This window comes from Taudactylus pleione, unplaced genomic scaffold (assembly GCF_031769625.1).
Source record: "Taudactylus pleione unplaced genomic scaffold, aTauple2 ptg001012l, whole genome shotgun sequence".
NCBI lineage: Eukaryota > Metazoa > Chordata > Amphibia > Anura > Myobatrachidae > Taudactylus > Taudactylus pleione.
In genome coordinates, this window is record NW_028285413.1 from 604,096 (window position 1) to 624,197 (window position 20,102).

General features: G+C 47.4%; 1 protein-coding gene across 1 annotated transcript in view; it reads left to right on the top strand.

Moving 5' to 3' along the window:
* Positions 1–20,102, top strand: part of LOC148454303 (usherin-like) — a gene marked incomplete at both ends in the record, with an annotated part of 948,215 nt that overhangs the window by 557,354 nt on the left and 370,759 nt on the right. The window contains one exon of the mRNA XM_088461074.1: positions 17,811–17,962. Coding sequence (XP_088317200.1) covers positions 17,811–17,962 — 152 coding nt within the window. The remainder of the gene's footprint in view (positions 1–17,810; positions 17,963–20,102) is intronic.

A 20,102-nucleotide genomic window follows, 5' to 3' on the forward strand; every position in this document is an offset into this window, starting at 1 on the left:
GATATATGACACGCAATACACTATGTATGACACATATAATGGGTTACTGTGATCACTCGTCCTGTATATGCTGGAATTATGACACACAATACACTATGTATGACATATAATGGGTTACTGTGATCTCTGGTCCTGTATATGCTGGAATTATGACACACAATACACTATGTATGACACATATAATGGGTTACTGTGATCACTGGTCCTGTATATGCTGGAATTATTACACACAATACACTATGTATGACACATATAATGGGTTACTGTGATCGCTGGTCCTGTATATGCTGGAATTATGACACACAATACACTATGTATGACATATAATGGGTTACTGTGATCTCTGGTCCTGTATATGCTGGAATTATGACACACAATACACTATGTATGACACATATAATGGGTTACTGTGATCACTGGTCCTGTATATGCTGGAATTATGACACACAATACACTATATATGACACATATAATGGGTTACTGTGATCACTGGTCCTGTATATGCTGGAATTATGACACACAATACACTATGTATGACACATATAATGGGTTACTGTGATCACTGGTCCTGTATATGCTGGAATTATTACACACAATACACTATGTATGACACATATAATGGGTTACTGTGATCGCTGGTCCTGTATATGCTGGAATTATGACACACAATACACTATGTATGACATATAATGGGTTACTGTGATCTCTGGTCCTGTATATGCTGGAATTATGACACACAATACACTATGTATGACACATATAATGGGTTACTGTGATCACTGGTCCTGTATATGCCGGAAGTATGACACACAATACACTATGTATGACACATATAAAGGGATACTGTGATCACTGGTCCTGTATATGCTGGAATTATGACACACAATACACTATGTATGACACTTATAATGGGTTACTGTGATCGCTGGTCCTGTATATGCTGGAATTATGACACAATACACTATGTATGACACATATAATGGATTACTGTGATCACTGGTCCTGTATATGCTGGAATTATGACACACAATACACTATGTATGACACATATAATGGGTTACTGTGATCACTGGTCCTGTATATGCTGGAATTATGACACACAATACACTATGTATGACACATATAATGGGTTAGTGTGATCACTGGTCCTGTATATGCTGGAATTATGACACACAATACACTATATATGACACATATAATGGGTTACTGTGATCACTCGTCCTGTATATGCTGGAATTATGACACACAATACACTATGTATGACACATATAATGGGTTAGTGTGATCACTGGTCCTGTATATGCTGGAATTCTGACACACAATACACTATGTATGACACATATAATGGGTTAGTGTAATCACTGGCCCTGTATATGCTGGAATTAAGACACACAATACACTATGTATGACACATATAATGGGTTACTGTGATCGCTGGTCCTGTATATGCTGGAATTATGACACACAATATACTATGTATGACACATATAATGGGTTACTGTGATCACTGGTCCTGTATATGCTGGAATTATGACACATAATACACTATGTATGACACATATAATGGGTTACTGTGTTCGCTGGTCCTGTATATGCTGGAATTATGACACACAATACACTATGTATGACACATATAATGGGTTACTGTGATCACTGGTCCTGTATATGCTGGAATTATGACACACAATACACTATGTATGACACATATAATGGGTTACTGTGATCACTGGTCCTGTATATGCTGGAATTATGACACACAATACACTATGTATGACACATATAATGGGTTACTGTGATCACTGGTCCTGTATATGCTGGAATTATGACACACAATACACTATGTATGACACATGTAATGGGTTACTGTGATCACTGGTCCTGTATATGCTGGAATTATGACACACAATACACTTTGTATGACGCATATAATGGGTTACTGTGATCACTGGTCCTGTATATGCTGGAATTATGACACACAATACACTATGTATGACACATATAATGGTTACTGTGATCACTGGTCCTGTATATGCTGGAATTATGAACCACAATACACTATGTACTGTATGACACATATAATGGTTACTGTGATCGCTGGTCCTGTCTATGCTAGTTATATGACACACAATACACTATGTATGACACATATAATGGGTTACTGTGATCACTGGTCCTGTATATGCTGGAATTATGACACACAATACACTATGTATGACACATATAATGGGTTACTGTGATCACTGGTCCTGTATATGCTGGAATTATGACACACAATTCACTATGTATGAGGCATATAATGGGTTACTGAGATCACTGGTCCTGTATATGCTGGAATTATGACACACAATACACTATGTATGACACATATAATGGGTTACTGTGATCACTGGTCCTGTATATGCTGGAATTATGACACACAATACACTATGTATGACACATATAATGGGTTACTGTGATCACTGGTCCTGTATATGCTGGAATTATGACACACAATACACTATGTATGACACATATAATGGGTTACTGTGATCGCTGGTCCTGTATATGCTGGAATTATGACACATAATACACTATGTATGACACATATAATGGGTTACTGTGATCGCTGGTCCTGTATATGCTGGAATTATGACACACAATACACTATGTATGACACATATAATGGGTTACTGTGATCACTGGTCCTGTATATGCTGGAATTATGACACACAATACACTATGTATGACACATATAATGGGTTACTGTGATCACTGGTCCTGTATATGCTGGAATTATTACACACAATACACTATGTATGACACATATAATGGGTTACTGTGATCGCTGGTCCTGTATATGCTGGAATTATGACACACAATACACTATGTATGACACATATAATGTGTTACTATGATCACTGGTCCTGTATATGCTGGAATTATGACACACAATACACTATGTATGACATATAATGGGTTACTGTGATCTCTGGTCCTGTATATGCTGGAATTATGACACACAATACACTATGTATGACACATATAATGGGTTACTGTGATCACTGGTCCTGTATATGCCGGAATTATGACACACAATACACTGTATGACACTTATAATGGGTTACTGTGATCGCTGGTCCTGTATATGCTGGAATTATGACACAATACACTATGTATGACACATATAATGGGTTACTGTGATCGCTGGCCCTGTATATGCTGGAATTATGACACGCAATACATTATGTATGACACATCTAATGGCTTACTGTGATCACTGGTCCTGTATATGCTGGAATTATGACACACAATACACTATGTATGACATATAATGGGTTACTGTTATCACTGGTCCTGTATATGCTGGAATTATGACACACAATACACTATGTATGACACATATAATGGGTTAGTGTGATCACTGGTCCTGTATATGCTGGAATTATGACACACAATACACTATATATGACACATATAATGGGTTACTGTGATCACTCGTCCTGTATATGCTGGAATTATGACACACAATACACTATGTATGACATATAATGGGTTACTGTGATCTCTGGTCCTGTATATGCTGGAATTATGACACACAATACACTATGTATGACACATATAATGGGTTACTGTGATCACTGGTTCTGTATATGCTGGAATTATGACACACAGTACACTATGTATGACACATATAATGGGTTACTGTGATCGCTGGTCCTGTATATGCTGGAATTATGACACACAATACACTATGTATGACACATATACTGGGTTACTGTGATCACTGGTCCTGTATATGCTGGAATTATGACACACAATACACTATGTATGACACATATAATGGGTTACTGTGATTCCTGGTCCTGTATATGCTGGAATTATGACACACAATACACTTTGTATGACGCATATTAAAGCTGGTTAAGTGGTAATTCTACCCTTCTTATGGACTGGCCACACTCACTCTAAAATCAAGCATTTGGAAACCCCCTCTAGAAATCCTGTGTTTGCCACTGAACTCAGTTGCTTAGTCCATATGTGACAACTTTTAAAAAAACTCTCCTTGAGCGTCCCACATAGGGCAGCCCTGTCTGAGGCGCGGGGCATTGGGGAGCCGCGATTGCATCACTGTGGCTCTGTCCCCATCCCATCCCTGCTGATTCTTAGTATCTAAGAGGGTATCATATTCAACTGGCTGTGAGGGTAACGTGACACCGGGGCAATTCATCATTGCTTCGGTGCGAGGACAACTGCCCCCGAAAAGCAGCTGCCCCCGCGTTACTTACCTCCTCCCCGACGTCCTGGCTACGTATCCGTGACCTCGAGTCACGCATGCGCAGAGCCGCCGGGGAGTTAGTGAGGGGGCAGCGGAGGGATCTGTTTGGATTCCTCTTCACATCCCCGGAACTTCTTCCCATAGGAAAGATCCGGGATCTGAGAACAAGAGCCATCGGAAGATGGCGCTTGTTCTCGGAAGCAAACTCCGAAAACTTTCAGTTTTTCGGGTTTGCTGAATATCAGGGGGTCCATTTGGGACCCCTGATGATGAATAGTCCAATAACCTAAATATGCAGAAACTTGGGTTTCCACATGGTTACTGGCTAATGAATAGGCCCCTAAGTTTTTTTTTATTTTGTAGTCATGCGATTTGTATCACATCTCCAAGTATTGCTTGTCCTAACCATTGTAAGTTATGTAGTGCACCCAAGATGGCTGCCTCACGTACTGTTATGGGTAGAATGAACAATTTGTGAAACTGAGGATTCTGGGCCTGATTCAGACCCACTCGCAAGCGGGTTGATGGTGTGCACTGCGCATGCGCACGACGGCGGGAGCTCCTTCGTGCGCATGCGCCAGACGCGACGAGCGAAGGACTTTCCTTTGCTCGTTGTGTCTGATCAAAGGGGGCGTGCTGTCGATGTTGATTGACAGCACGCCCTCTTTGGTGGGCGTGCCGGGGGCGTGCCTCCCAGACGGGGGCGTTCCCAAGGGAACGCCTACCGTCAGAAGTCGGCCCCACTGACATCACCAGTGATGTCAGTGGGAGTGATTTTGGCTCTGATAGAGCCAAAATCACTCCGGGCCTTGCGGTTGAGAAACTCAACCACAGGCTCCGGCTCGCAGTGGCAATGGTCGCGATGGTCAAGACCATCGCGGCCAACAACCTGCACGCTCGTATAGGCTGTGGGTGGTGACCCACAGCTATACGAGCGTCCAGGAGGACGCTCCATAATTATGGAGGACGGCCCTCATTCAGAGCGTGCGCTCTGCTCAGAGCGTACGGCTCTGAATGAGGGCCTCTGTCACTACTGTATCTGTACTTTATACTTTGTATGTCTTTGGCTGCCTCCTTTATAATATGGTTTCTCTACTGCAAACATAAAGAGCTTTAATTATTATTAGTCCTCTCCCATACGTAAAAGCTTGAAGAGGTTGATTAAAGATGACGTTGTATTGAGTGAAACTGAATAATCAGACGATGGGCAGAGATGGCCGATGCAGGCAGGTGCCGTACTTAGCGTAATAAAATTCGACATTTGCCCAGATGATTTTATCCACTCAGTGTAATCTCGTGTTACGTTTTACCTGTGCACTGGGAACAAGTTACCAGGGTCGTAACTCGGGTAGTGCGGCCTGTGCCATGGCATAGAGCACCGCAGGGCACGGGGCGCTGTGTGGGCCGGTCACTTTTCCTGTTTGTCATTCTCACTTGTAGCTTCCTCTTCTTTTATCCCCAGCATCTCCCGGCCTCCCCTATCTCTTCCCTGGCCCTTCCCCATGAGGCCATGGCCCTCTCTCAGGTGCACTATATTATGTCCCTATTTATCCCCAGCATATCCTGGCCTCCCCTATCTCTTCCCTGGCCCTTCCCCATTAGACCATGGTCCTCTCTCAGGTGCACTATGTTATGTCCCTATTTATCCCCAGCATCTCCTGGCCTCCCCTATCTCATTCCTGACCCTTCCCCATGAGGCCATGGCCCTCTCTCAGGTGCACTATATTATGTCCCTATTTATCCCCAGCATCTCCTGGCCTCCCCTATCTCTTCCCTGGCCCTTCCCCATGAGGCCATGGCCCTCTCTCAGGTGCACTATATTATCTCCCTATTTATCCCCAGCATCTCCCGGCCTCCCCTATCTCTTCCCTGGCCCTTCCCCATTAGACCATGGTCCTCTCTCAGGTGCACTATGTTATGTCCCTATTTATCCCCAGCATCTCCTGGCCTCCCCTATCTCATCCCTGGCCCTTCCCCATGAGGCATGGCCCTCTCTCAGGTGCACTATATTATGTCCCTATTTATCCCCAGCATCTCCTAGCCTCCTCTATCTCTTCCTGACCCTTCCCCATGAGGCCATGGCCCTCTCTCAGGTGCACTATATTATGTCCCTATATATCCCCAGCATCTCCTGGCCTCCCCTATCTCTTCCCTGGCCCTTCCCCATGAGGCCATGACCCTCTCTCAGGTGCACTATATTATGTCCCTATTTATCCCCAGCATCTCCTGGCCTCCCCTATCTCTTCCCTGGCCCTTCCCCATGAGGCCATGGCCCTCTCTCAGGTGCACTATATTATGTCCCTATTTATCCCCAGCATCTCCTGGCCTCCTCTATCTCTTCCCTGGCCCTTCCCCATGAGGCCATGGCCCTCTCTCAGGTGCACTATATTATGTCCCTATTTATCCCCAGCATCTCCTGGCCTCCTCTATCTCTTCCCTGGCCCTTCCCCATGAGGCCATGGCCCTCTCTCAGGTGCACTATGTTATGTCCCTATTTATCCCCAGCATCTCCTGGCCTGCCCTATCTCATCCCTGGCCCATCCCCATGAGGCCATGGCACTCTCTCAGGTGCACTATATTATGTCCCTATTTATCCCCAGCATCTCCTGGCCTCCTCTATCTCTTCCCTGGCCCTTCCCCATGAGGCCATGGCCCTCTCTCAGGTGCACTATATTATGTCCCTATTTATCCCCAGCATCTCCTGGCCTCCCCTATCTCTTCCCTGGCCCTTCCCTATGAGGCCATGGCCCTCTCTCAGGTGCACTATATTATGTCCCTATTTATCCCCAGCATCTCCTGGCCTCCTCTATCTCTTCCCTGGCCCTTCCCCATGAGGCCATGGCCCTCTCTCAGGTACAGTATGTTATGTCCCTATTTATCCCCAGCATCTCCCGGCCTCCCCTATCTCTTCCCTGGCCCTTCCCCATGAAGCCATGGTCCTCTCTCAGGTGCACTATGTTATGTCCCTATTTATCCCCAGCATCTCCCGGCCTCCCCTATCTCTTCCCTGGCCCTTCCCCATGAGGCCATGGCCCTCTCTCAGGTGCACTATGTTATGTCCCTATTTATCCCCAGCATCTCCTGGCCTCCCCTATCTCCTCCCTGGCCCTTCCCCATGAGGCCATGGCCCTCTCTCAGGTGCACTATATTATGTCCCTATTTATCCCCAGCATCTCCCGGCCTCCCCTATCTCTTCCCTGGCTCTTCCCCATGTGGCCATGGCCCTCTCTCAGGTGCACTATATTATGTCCCTATTTATCCCCAGCATCTCCCGGCCTCCCCTATCTCTTCCCTGGCCCTTCCCCATGAGGCCATGGCCCTCTCTCAGGTACACTATATTATGTCCCTATTTATCCCCAGCATCTCCCGGCCTCCCCTATCTCTTCCCTGGCCCTTCCCCATGAAGCCATGGTCTTCTCTCAGGTGCACTATGTTATGTCCCAATTTATCCCCAGCATCTCCCGGCCTCCCCTATCTCTTCCCTGGCCCTTCCCCATGAGGCCATGGCCCTCTCTCAGGTGCACTATATTATGTCCCTATTCATCCCCAGCATTTCCTGGCCTCCCCTCTCTTCACTGGCCCTTCCCCATGAGGCCATGGTCCTCTCTCAGGTGCACTATATTATGTCCCTATTTATCCCCAGCGTCTCCTGGCCTCCCCTATCACTTCCCTGGCCCTTCCCCATGAGGCCATGGCCCTCTCTCGGGTACACTATATTATGTCCCTATATATCCCCAGCATCTCCTGGCCTCCCCTATCTCTTCCCTGGCCATTCCCCATGAGGCCATGGCCATCTCTCAGGTACACTATATTATGTCCCTATTTATCCCCAGCATCTCCCGGCCTCCCCTATCTCTTCCCTGGCTCTTCCCCAATGGGGGCAATGCCCGCTCTCTCGTGCACTATATTATGTCCCTATTTATCCCCAGCATCTCTTGGCCTCCCCTATCTCTTCCCTGGCCCTTCCCCATGAGGCCATGACCCTCTCTCAGGTGCACTATATTATGTCCCTATTTATCCCCAGCATCTCCTGGCCTCCCCTATCTCTTCCCTGGCCCTTCCCCCTGAGGCCATGGCCCTCTCTCAGGTGCACTATATTATGTCCCTATTTATCCCCAGCATCTCCTGGCCTCCCCTATCTCTTCCCTGGCCCTTCCCCATGAGGCCATGGCCCTCTCTCAGGTGCTCTATATTATGTCCCTATATATCCCCAGCATCTCCTGGCCTCCCCTATCTCTTCCCTGGCCCTTCCCCATGAGGCCATGGCCCTCTCTCAGGTGCACTATATTATGTCCCTATTTATCCCCAGCATCTCCTGGCCTCCCCTATCTCTTTCCTGGCCCTTCCCCATGAGGCCATGGCCCTCTCTCAGGTGCACTATATTATGTCCCTATTTATCCCCAGCATCTCCTGGCCTCCCCTATCTCTTCCCTGGCCCTTCCCCATGAGGCCATGGCCCTCTCTCAGGTGCACTATATTATGTCCCTATTTATCCCCAGCATCTCCCGGCCTCCCCTATCTATTCCCTGGCCCTTCCCCATGAGGACATGGCCCTCTCTCAGGTGCACTATATTATGTCCCTATTTATCCCCAGCATCTCCTGGCCTCCCCTATCTCTTCCCTGGCCCTTCCCCATGAGGCCATGGCCCTTCTTTTGGGTGTTTTGAAAAATAAATGTGGGGTGGGGGGCATTGCTCTTTCTGGCACAGGGCACCTAGAAGTCTAGTTATGGCTCTGCAAGTTACCCAGCTGTAATCCCCCTTATTAAGTTTTACCCCTCTTATAATTTCTTCAAAAGAACAGGGTGATGTATGTGATAATTGTGGGACATGTCACTTTGCATGTCAGATGTTACAGCTGTAATGTCACTGATCACAACATGTAACACAGGAGGCGCCATTCTCATTAACATTGTCCCTGTCCCCAAAACCATCGCCTCTGCCACTGTAGGACTTTTGCCCCCTCATCGCTATAAATCTATTTCTTTCTGTAAATATGGCCCGAGTGCTCAGTTATACTTTATTTAGCGGCATGAAATGTAGGGAGCTTACAGTGAATCTTTTCTCGTGTAGCAATAAGCAGTGAGCAGAAAGACGTCCGTGTTCTTATAAAGCAGCATCTCCAAGGCCTGAAGTGTGACAAACTCCATTTGCAAGAAGCTTAACATTCGTCCTAAATAATGCATCAGTCTCCCGTCACAACAAGCTCAGGATTACACCTCACTGTGCTGGATGGAACTTTATTTTACAGTTTCCCCTGAGTTACCCCCCACATTCCTCTCTTGTAGCTGACTGAATGCTCACCGTACAGATTGGGGCAATGGGACAAGAGTCTCCACATGGTACGGAAAGTGTCAGGGTTTGGACGCAAAAGCATTTTGGGCCTGATTCTGATTGGCACACAAGCTTGCATGCAGTCGTTTCTACCTACAGTATTTTTACTTTAGCCATCGGTGCATGTGCCTACAGGGCTACATGTGCAAATCTCTAAGTAGTTACAAGTCTGAGTCATTTTTCAGCGGCGGCGGAATGGGCGTTACTAGATGGCAACAGCGCATTCGCATGTAAGATGAACACTCCATGGGCCCGTGACCTCCATAATGTCCTCTACCAATCACATCTGCAGGTGCAACTTCTCCATGTCCAGATTATATGAGTGACTTGGCCATCACCACATCCTGGGTAAGGAATTCCACAGCTTAAACGCCCTGACAGTAAAGAACCCCTCCTGATGGCGAATGCTGCTTCTTACATTCGCAGCTGATGACCTCTTATCCTCTGTATGGTCCTTGGAACAAAATTTTCATTAGGCAAATCCTTCTACTCACCATCTCAGGACCTGATTCACTACGGATCGCTATTCTGCTTATACGCACGCAGCGCAGTTGCTAATATCAGCGGTGATATGTAAATGTGTGCATTCGCATTGCGATCGCAGCCTGACATAAGGACGCCCACTTCCCCTTACTCACATCCACATAGTTGACCAACATAGTGAAACAATCGGTAACATCGAGTAACATCGAGTAACATAGGACAGTTAGGGAAGCCCAGACCTTACTCAGGAATCGCTTACTTCTGCTCACGCTATGACGCCTCAGGCTAATTTATGTGCGCCCCTGCAACAGCGTTGAAACACACTGGCACATCTGCGTTTCTCCAACCGCTCCCCCGTCACCACTCCGAAAAGGCACTTCCTGTCAATCACTCTGCCAGTTCCAAACGCAGCACCTGGCTTGCGCACTGCGATGCATGTGCAGTGCGAATTAGTCGACCGATTACGTGCATATAAGCAACTGCGTTCCTTGCTGAATCAGGCCCTCCTATATTCCTCAATATCTTCCTTACAGTGAAGTGACTAAGGGCCTGATTCAGAACCACTTGCTACTGGCGAGCGCTCGCTCTGAATCAGGGCGTGTTATTTTTGTTTTTCTCCACGTCGCTCGCAAAGCTGTGGGTGACCACCCACAGGTTGTGCGAGCGGCCAGGAGTCCATCACGATTATCGCGACCATCGGACTTGCGACGAGACCCTGTGGTAGGGTCTTGGCTCCCGCAAGCCCGAGTGGACTTCCTGCTCTAATAGAGCAGGAAGTCCACTACTGACATCACTAGTGATGTCAGTAGGTCCACCCTCAAATGCCAGGCGTTTCTTTGGGAGCGCCTGTGTATGCCCAACCACCCCCCCCTCCCCGTCTACAAAACGGGGCGAGCTGTCACTCACTATCGACAGCCGCCCCGTCTAGTAGCGAGCCCCACAGCGACTGAAGCTCAGTCGCTCGTCGGGGCTCGTGCATGCGAATGCCGGACGCATGCGCAGACCATAAACATCGATCTGCTTGCCTTTGTAGTCACTGCTTGACTCTGTGTACATCTTCTCAACTGCTAGCATTATGCTCAAGGGTTCCACTGTACAAGGTGAAGAACAAATAGACAGGTATACAAAGTAATATAAACACTGTAATAGGATCACTGGTAAAGTGGTCTGTGACAGGGACATTTATCCCAGATTCCTGTCTTATGTGTTTTAAAATACCCAGGAGAAAGTCTGCAGTGTAGCAGGCTTGAGTTTCGGCTTTTTGAAAAGCCGGTTTGGGACCTGGGGGTTGTGGGTGAGAGGAGAGGGAGGGCTCCACCCACGGCCACTCCAGGTTTTGGTTCTCTTAGCCTGGTAACAGGCTTGTTAGAGTTTGCCACCTGAGAGTGGCCAATATAAGCCTAGTGTGTTTAGGGCTGATTGTCTCACCTGGGAGAGCAGACAGGGAGTTTGCTCAGAGACACTTGAACACCTAACTGTAAGTGTTGTGCTGTGCTTTTGTTGCTGGTGAGGGCATTAGGCCCTGCCAGGTTCTGGTAGTGAGGGAACTACCTGTGAAGTTAGTGCCCCGACAGGGCTAGGATTTACGTTTATGTTTTCTTTGTGTTATTTCTGATATTGCACAATAAAGACTGGCGCCGACCAGCTTGTACTTGCATCCAGTCTGGCGTACTGTTTCCCAGCTGCTGTGTGTGAAAGGAAGGAGTCCTCTACCCAGGAGAGGGACCCCCTAACCTAACTGTGTCACAACACATAATTACAATCTTCAAATTAACATAATTATAAAGCATAAACATAAGGCGAAAGGAAAAGTGCTTAAATTCGAAAGGGAAATGGGTGCACTCCGGGGAAATGGAGTGCAGAGCAGTGGGTGCCGATTCCATTGAGTTAGGAGGATAGGTGGTAGGCTTGATTTATATGGTACATTTTAAAGGCTTGAAGACTGTGTGAAAGTCTGATTGAGCAAAGGTTGGGAGCAGCATAGGAGAAGTCCTGAAGGTGGGAGGGTGTCTGTCACACATTGAGGTTCGAGGCCCTGTTACCTGACCTGGCCATGCCGCCTCATGTCCATCAGTCCCCCGGCTGGCCACCAGAGACATCCCTCAGTTCCATGTCTGCCAACCTGCTGGGAGGTTGGCGTCCTTCCAGAGTCATCTCCCTTGCTGGTGGAGCATGGGTGCCACCACCTTTGCCACTATCACCTTACTGTCTTACTGCCAACCAGGTTCCACTACAGTATGTGCTCACCCGGTCCGCTCAGCCTATCATGGTCGAGGGCATCTTATCTAAACCAGCTCTGGCAGTGCACCTATTGCCAGAACAACTTCTCTCCATGAGACCTGCTTCTTGGCCCTATATCTCTCACCTGCTCCAGCTGCATACTATACTTGCTAAGTCTCAGCATCGTGCCTCCTGTTTTTCCAGTGCCTGCTGCAAATATAAGTTTTATCTAGTCTATCTGCTTCATAGTTTAATCAGTTTTCTACTAGTAGACTTTTCCAGTTGTCTCAGTATTCCAGGCTGCAAGGTGGCTCAACAGCCTGCTCTGCCTCTCATCCACACTACAACCAACCTGCATGAGGAGGTGCTGCATCAAACCGCCCAGCTTTGTATAACGCTCCTAATACAGAAGCCAGCCCTTGGATTCCTGACCCGGGTCAACGAAACACTGGAGACCTGACAGGGTCTTTGGCAGAGTAGGGAGGGTGAGAGGAAGTGTGTGGAAATGGGATTGGAGATATAGAGGAAGGGGTGTCAGAAAGGAGTTTGAATATAAGTCAGTATAGAGTGAGCCATTGGGTCAAAACAGAAGGGAGGACCATTGGTGATGCGGCGAGAGAGAAAAATCAGTTGAGGATGGACTGCATGACACAGAGAGCAGACGTGAAAGATGGAAATCAGGGAGAAATGGAGATGGGTGGAGTTGTGAGAAGCTTGAAGGGGGAAGGGTGTGAGATGTAAAGCTGGTGGCATCAATGTACAGGTGGAGTATTGTGGCCAAAGGAGCTGGTGAATGGCAGGAAGGGGTAGAGGGGGGGAGTTGGAGGTAGCTGACTGTTGTGTAATGGAGGCAGATGGAGTGGAAGATTTGCAGGAGAAGGCATGGAGGACCATGTTTAAGGCATCCATGAGATAGAGGATAAAAATAGAGGATTGGAGTGGTACAAAATTTGGTGTGGACAAGGATAGGAGTGTGATTGCAGTGGTGCAAGGATTGGTGTGGGACAAGGATTGAAGTGGGACAAGGTTTGGAATGGGACAAGAATTGAAATTGAAATAGGACAAGGATTGGAGTAGGACAAGGATTGGAGTAGGACAAGGATTGGAGTAAGTTAAGGATTGGAAAGGGGACAAGGATTTGTGTGACAAGAATTGGTGTGGGACAAAGATTGGAGGGGGCAAAGATTGCAGTGGTGCAAGGATTGGTCTGGGATAACTATTGGTGTGAACAAGGATTGCACTGGTACAAGGATTGGTGTGGGACAAGGATTGAAGTGGGAAAAGGATTAGAGGGGGTGAGGATTGGAATGGGACAAGGATTGCAGTAAGTCAAGAATTGGAGAGGGGACAAGGATTGGTATGGGACAAGGATTGGTGTGGGACCAAGGATTGGTGTGGGACAAGAATTGAAATGGGACAAGGATTGGTGTGGGAAAAGGATTGGTGTGGTGCAAGAATTATAGTGAGGCAAGAATTGTATCACGATTCCGGGTAATGTTCCCAAAACCAGGCCCTCTTACTTACCTGTCCAGGCCACCAGTCAGATGCCGGCGTGCTCTGGCGGCCAGGAGGCATGCAACTCGCGCAACTATGGTGGACTCCATCTCGATTCCGTGAGTGCTAATGTCGCCGCACATGTGTGCCTTGTGCAGGATTCGGGGTGATTTGCTGGCATTCTTCATGGCATTGTTCCCACCAGGTCAGCGACATGAACTGCACCATCTTGGCCAGCATCATGTGATTGAGTCCTGGCCAATCCTGTCCAGCCAGGTAATCAGCTGACAGTCCCAGCCAATCCGGATCTAGCCATGGGTATAAAGCTTCCAGGTGAGCAGGGCCTGGGTTGTCAGTGCCATAAGTCACACAGCTCTGCGTGTGAGCTTTGTAGCTGTGTTCCTCTGTATTCACAGTTCCAGTGGATCCTGACTGCTGCTCTGTGCCTGTTAGCGATTCTCTGGTGTTATACTCTGACTTGGCTCCTTAGCCATAGTCATCGGTGCAAATCCGATATTCTCCAGCCATCGGTTCAAGTCCGATATTCTCTAGCCATCGGTGCAAGTTCAATATACTCCAGTTGTCAGTGCAAATCTGATATTCTCCAGCCATCTGTGCAAATCCGATATTCTCCAGCCATCAATGCAAATCTGATATACCTCAGCCATCGGTGCATGTCCAATATTTCATCAGACATTGGTGCAAGCCGATATTCCTCAGTTATCAGTTACCCCTTTTAGTGCTAGCCCAGGTGACCCAGTCAGGAGGCCGCGACCGGCCCGTCAGGCACTGCTGAGACCATTTTCCCTTGTAGGATTCCCTGGTGAAGACCACCGATGGGGTAAGACTCTGCGCCCCTGTTCTGAGTCTTCGTCAACACCTTGGTGCTAATTTTAGTTCCTTATTGCATCCTCTCATCATTCTCCATGGTTCCGTCTGAGACCATTGTAGCTTATGCCAAAAAACTACATTAGGCCATCCAGCTTCTCACACGCCGCCAGTCCAAACCCACACGACCCAGACACAAGGTCAAAGACACAACCACAACAAATCCTGACAGATTTTTGTGGGACATGGATTGGTGTGGGACAAGGATTTGAATGGAAAAAGGATTTGTGTGGGACATGGATTGGAATAGAAAAAGGATTGGTGTGGGACAAGGATTGGAGAAAGACAAGGGTGGGAGTAGGACAAGGATGGGAGTAGGACAAGGATTGGACAAGGACAAGGATTGGAGAAAGACAAGGATGGGAGTTGGACAAGGATGGGAGTAGGACAAGGATTGGAGTGGGACAGGGAGGGAATTGGGAGGAGAAGAAGCATGTAAAGTGGTTGTAGACAACCTGATTAAAGAACTTGGAGGCATAAGGAAGGAGAGATATGAGGAAGTAGAGAATGGCAGGATCAAGTGAGAAAGGGGGGAGACAAGGGCATGCATGAACGGTACCAGAGGAATGGGATAAATTACGGGAAGGTGGGAGCAGGCGTCAGAGAGGAGGGATCGGAGGAAGTGACAGGAGATGGGATTAAGAGGGCAAATAAAAGGAGGAGGGGGGCACAGACTTCAAGCCCTGTGACAGGGAGGAAAGAAATGTCTTAATCATGAAATTATTATACACCAGGAGTAACTTTTACAACATATAAAAATCTATACAACACATGGAGAAAAGGCATTAGATCACCTATGACATCTTCTCACCATTTGGGAGTCCTGTGTATTTTCCAGAAACAGTCCAGGAAGTTGGTGCTTTCATTGTTTAACTAAATGCAATTTTGAGACTGAAAAGCAGATTGCTATTTTTCTTAGTTTTAGCACATGAGGCTCTGGAATTGGTGCCATATATCGTGCATGTCCTTGTCTTAATTCATCCCGTCATATGCATACAAAGTAGGCTAGGAAATAAAAGCTGCCCAAGTTTCCCAAATATATGGTAAGGTTGCTTTGACTGATATAACCCAGGCGCCCTTGGGAAGCACTGAAGTACGGACATGCATTTTGCTGGAAGAGAAATTGTCTTCGTCTGGATTACTGTTTTATTCAATGGCTAAAAGGGTTTGTGTTTTTGATCAAAGTTAACGAGGGTCCTGGATCATTGCTCAGTGAATGTTTGCTGCTCAGGATAATAATGGGGTCCTAGTCTATGCATTCACAATCAGGCTGAAAACAGGAGGAATTTAGTAAATATCCTGTGATGCTGTCATATGAATCAGCCGAGACGTACACTGCGTTGTCTGAGCGCTGCTGCATTTACCATGCAGGCGGAATTAGCCCCTGCCTAGTATAGCATTGCTCAGGGGGCAGTATAGAAGCTGGGATTGTCCAATATATCGGTATGATGTTATGGCATGTACACCATATTCCCATAATACTAATGTGGTGCCAACTCTATATACAGTGATACCTTTCCTTACATAACAGCATAAATCAGCTAATCAAGAGAGTCACAAGTTTTACTTTAATGGACTATCTGTAAGTGCTGTCTGCCTTGGCCAGAACCAGATTCACAATGGGGCTGCATCCACATAAAATAGGCCCATTGTCATGGCAGCAAGAATTACATTTGTATCTTTATTTTTTTTCACAACATTCTGTAACTATTTTTATGTAGGGAGACATTGGGGATGAGCGTATAGGGGTGCACACCCACACAGCACTGGCCACACCCACCCAGCACTGGCCACACCCACCCAGCACTGGCCACACCCACCAAGTACTGGCCACACCCAGACAGCACTGGTCACACCCAGACAGCACTGGCCACACCCACACAGCACTGGTCAAACCCACACAGCACTGGCCACACCCAGACAGCACTGGCCACACCCACACAACACTGGCCACACCCACCCAGCACTGGCCACACCCACCCAGCACTGGCCACACCCACACAGCACTGGTCACAGCTCCTCCCCTTCTCAGCACAGGCACAGGTCTTTGAACATTTTCAGCCCTTATTCCGGCCATTTTATTGTCACTATAGATGTGTCCATAAATACCTTTCCTCAAATTGCGTCAAATAGTCCTGCAATTTAACTGCGCCAAGCAGATCCTGCCAGAGTCTTATTCACATCACTAATGTGTCAAAACTCAGGGCCTGAGTCAGAGCCGGACGCTCTGACCAGAGCGCTCGCTCTGAATCAGGGCCGGCCTAGCTTAAAATGGAGCGGCCTCCTGGCCGCTCGCATAGCTGTGGGTGACCACCCACAGCTTATGCGAGCAGCCAAAAAGATGGTCACGATGGTCAAGACCATCACGACCATCGGGCTTGCGACGAGACCCTGCGGTAGGGTCTCGCTGCCGCAAGCCCAGGAGTGCTTTTGGCTCTATTAGAGCCAAAAGCACTCCCACTGACATCACTAGTGATGTCAGTGGGGCCGGCCCCAGGTAGTAGGCGTTCCCATGGGAACGCCTCCGTCTGGGCAGCCACTCCCCCGGGACACGCCCACCAAAGGGGGCGTGCTGTCACTCACCATCGACAGCACACCCCCTTTGGTGCGAGACCCCGAGCGACGGCTTCCCCGTCTCTCGCCGGGTCTCGCGCATGCGCACGACGGAGGCGCCTCGGTCATGCGCATTTGAGTAGGTCAAAGCAGAGGTAGGTCGCAGGGGGGGGGGTTGTGGAGAGGGAGGGGAGAAGTGCAGAGGGTGAGGGGACCGGGATTGCCGCCATCCCACGACGCTGCAACCCGGCATTGCGGGATCACAGAAAACCAACATGTTGGACTTTGCAGATTTGATGATCGCGATCGTCAAATCGCCGACTTTTAACATGGCAAATGTCTGCGATCCGGCAACGGATCGCAGAACATCGATGGTGGGAGGTCGCCGGTTCCACCCAGAAACGCCGGCATTTCCCATCGCATCGCCTGATCGCAAAACACACTCGCTGATGTATGGGCACCTTAAATTGACTGTATTATAGAGCGTTGTAAATAGCCAGTTGGTCTTAGTTTGTTTTACTGATATTTGTTATGTGATTGTTTTGTCTATATGACAGGATTTAATTTAAACATTATCGTTCTAGGCATTATAACATGGTATGGGCTGTACATGGACGGGATCTTAATGCAGAACTCTTCACATCTGAGTTTCTTTGTGGATGCTCTGGCTCCCTGGAGTAAGCATTCCTTCAGGCTCCAGGCTTGTACGGCAAAAGGCTGTGCCTTAGGTGACAAGGTAAGAAAAGCGCAGATTAACCAGTCCTGGGACTTATCATAAATCAGGATTCTGTAGTGAAAATGTTTTATTTTATAAAGTATATTACTAAAAAAAGAAAAAAACAACTTACTGTAAAATAGAAATACATGCAGTATACACTATACAGATATGAATTATAGGAGACAGACACAGTATATACAGTCTGGCCTTTCCTTACAGTTGTCGTGTGGTGAGGTCAATAGCTGGGGAGGCACACATGGAGATGGGTCTGAGTGCTGGGAGCCTGTTTCGGCCCTACTCGCTGTAACTCTCCCCTCACTACACTAAACTTCAGCGTCCATTGATTCTCCTACCTGCATCACTGTGGCTTCTCTTGCTGCTGCTGCTGCTGACTGAGCTCGGTCTCTAAACACTGCAGTGCACTTCCTGGTCACATGACACATCCAAAGTGTCCATCAGTGCTCAAGGCATGCCCCCCATACTCAGAGGCATGCCTCTATTTGCTCTCTTCCTGTGCAGGATACTGCCCGTGGTGTGGCCCCGCCCCCAGCTCTGCATACAGTGTCTGACTATACAGAAGTGAGGCTGAGCTGTTGCTGCCTCATCTCTCATCTCCCTGCAGTCCCAGGGAGCTCCACAAAGCTGTTGAGGGTTAACTATAAAAAGCATTACAATAATCAAAGAAGATGTTTATAAGTAATAAATATCTTCTTTGTATTATTCTAATCATTGTTATATCAAATCTCAGGAATATGACATGGGAGGCTCTGCCTCACCTGCCTACCCTGCCTGCACGTCCCTGCTTTACGGGATGTAGCCAGCAAGCCGGCGGTCTAAATACGGACCACCAGCTTCCTGACTCTCTAATCCCGGCGTGGTACTAATTACATTGTCATTATCCATACGCCGGAAAACCGACACCCGGCATACCGAATGAAGGCTCCCGGGGGGACTTAGGGTTAGGCACCCCTCCCGGGAGGGTTAGGGTTAGGCTAGTGGAAGGGGGGTTAGGGTTAGGCACCCCCGGGGGGAGGTTAGGGTTACTTAGGTTTAGGTGGCGGGGATGGGGGGGTTAGGTTTAGGCACTTAGAGGGGGGTTAGGGTTAGGCCCTTAGAGGCGGGGTTAGGGTTAGGCACTTTGGGGGGAGGTTAGGGTTAGGCACCCCTAAGGGAAGGTAAGGGTTAGGGGGTAGAATTAGGTTAGAACATACTTACCTTTTGACGATCGGGATTTTCACCCTTGTCGGGCTGCCGCTGTCGGGATATGAACCGCCGGCCACACCTACTACACCCCTGCTTTACATGTCAGAACTAGAGATGAGGGGAATGTTTCAGCATGGTCAAAAAGCTTAGGAACAGGAATGTAAACAAATTTTTTTATTTTAAAGCATAAAAAGAACAAAAGTGATGAAATGTAAATAAAAAATGTTTTATGTTCTTAAAACTTATTTTACACATTTATTGAACCATTAATTAACAATTTTTTAATCAATGCACAGAAAGTAAAGTTTTGCAGAATTTTCTCTCTAAGAACAGTTCAGGCAATTACAAAAAAAAATATTCAGAAGTTGCTTGCAGATTGCTACCATATCTATGTAAAACTATGTCACACACTGACTATATGTTGATACTTAGTTGGGAAAAAAGCAAAAAAGAGTAAGTAACTTTGCATATTGGTAAAACCATGCTGCACTGCAGGGGGGCAGATGTAATTTGCAGGGAAAGTTAGATTTGGAAGGGACGAGCCCAGGGCCGGTGTAAGGTGTCTGGGCGCCCTAGGTAGCATTTCACCCACCGCCCCTACTCCCGCAAATTCATAATATACCACACATTAGTGACCCCAACTTATAATATGCATCAGTGTCCCAAATTCAAAATATACTATGAAGAAATGTCCCAACTAATATGCCACATCGCAGAGCCCCAAAATCATACTATGCCTCATAACACTGCCCCAATTCATTATATATTGTATATCTGTGCCACAAATTCATTATATGCCACACAACGGTATCCCTACTTCATAATTATGCTGCTCATCAGTGCCTCCAATAAATAATATGCCACACATTTGTGCCCCCACTACATAATCTGATACACATTTGTGTCCACAATACATATGCCACACAGCTGTGCACCAAATTTAGTGTATGCCACA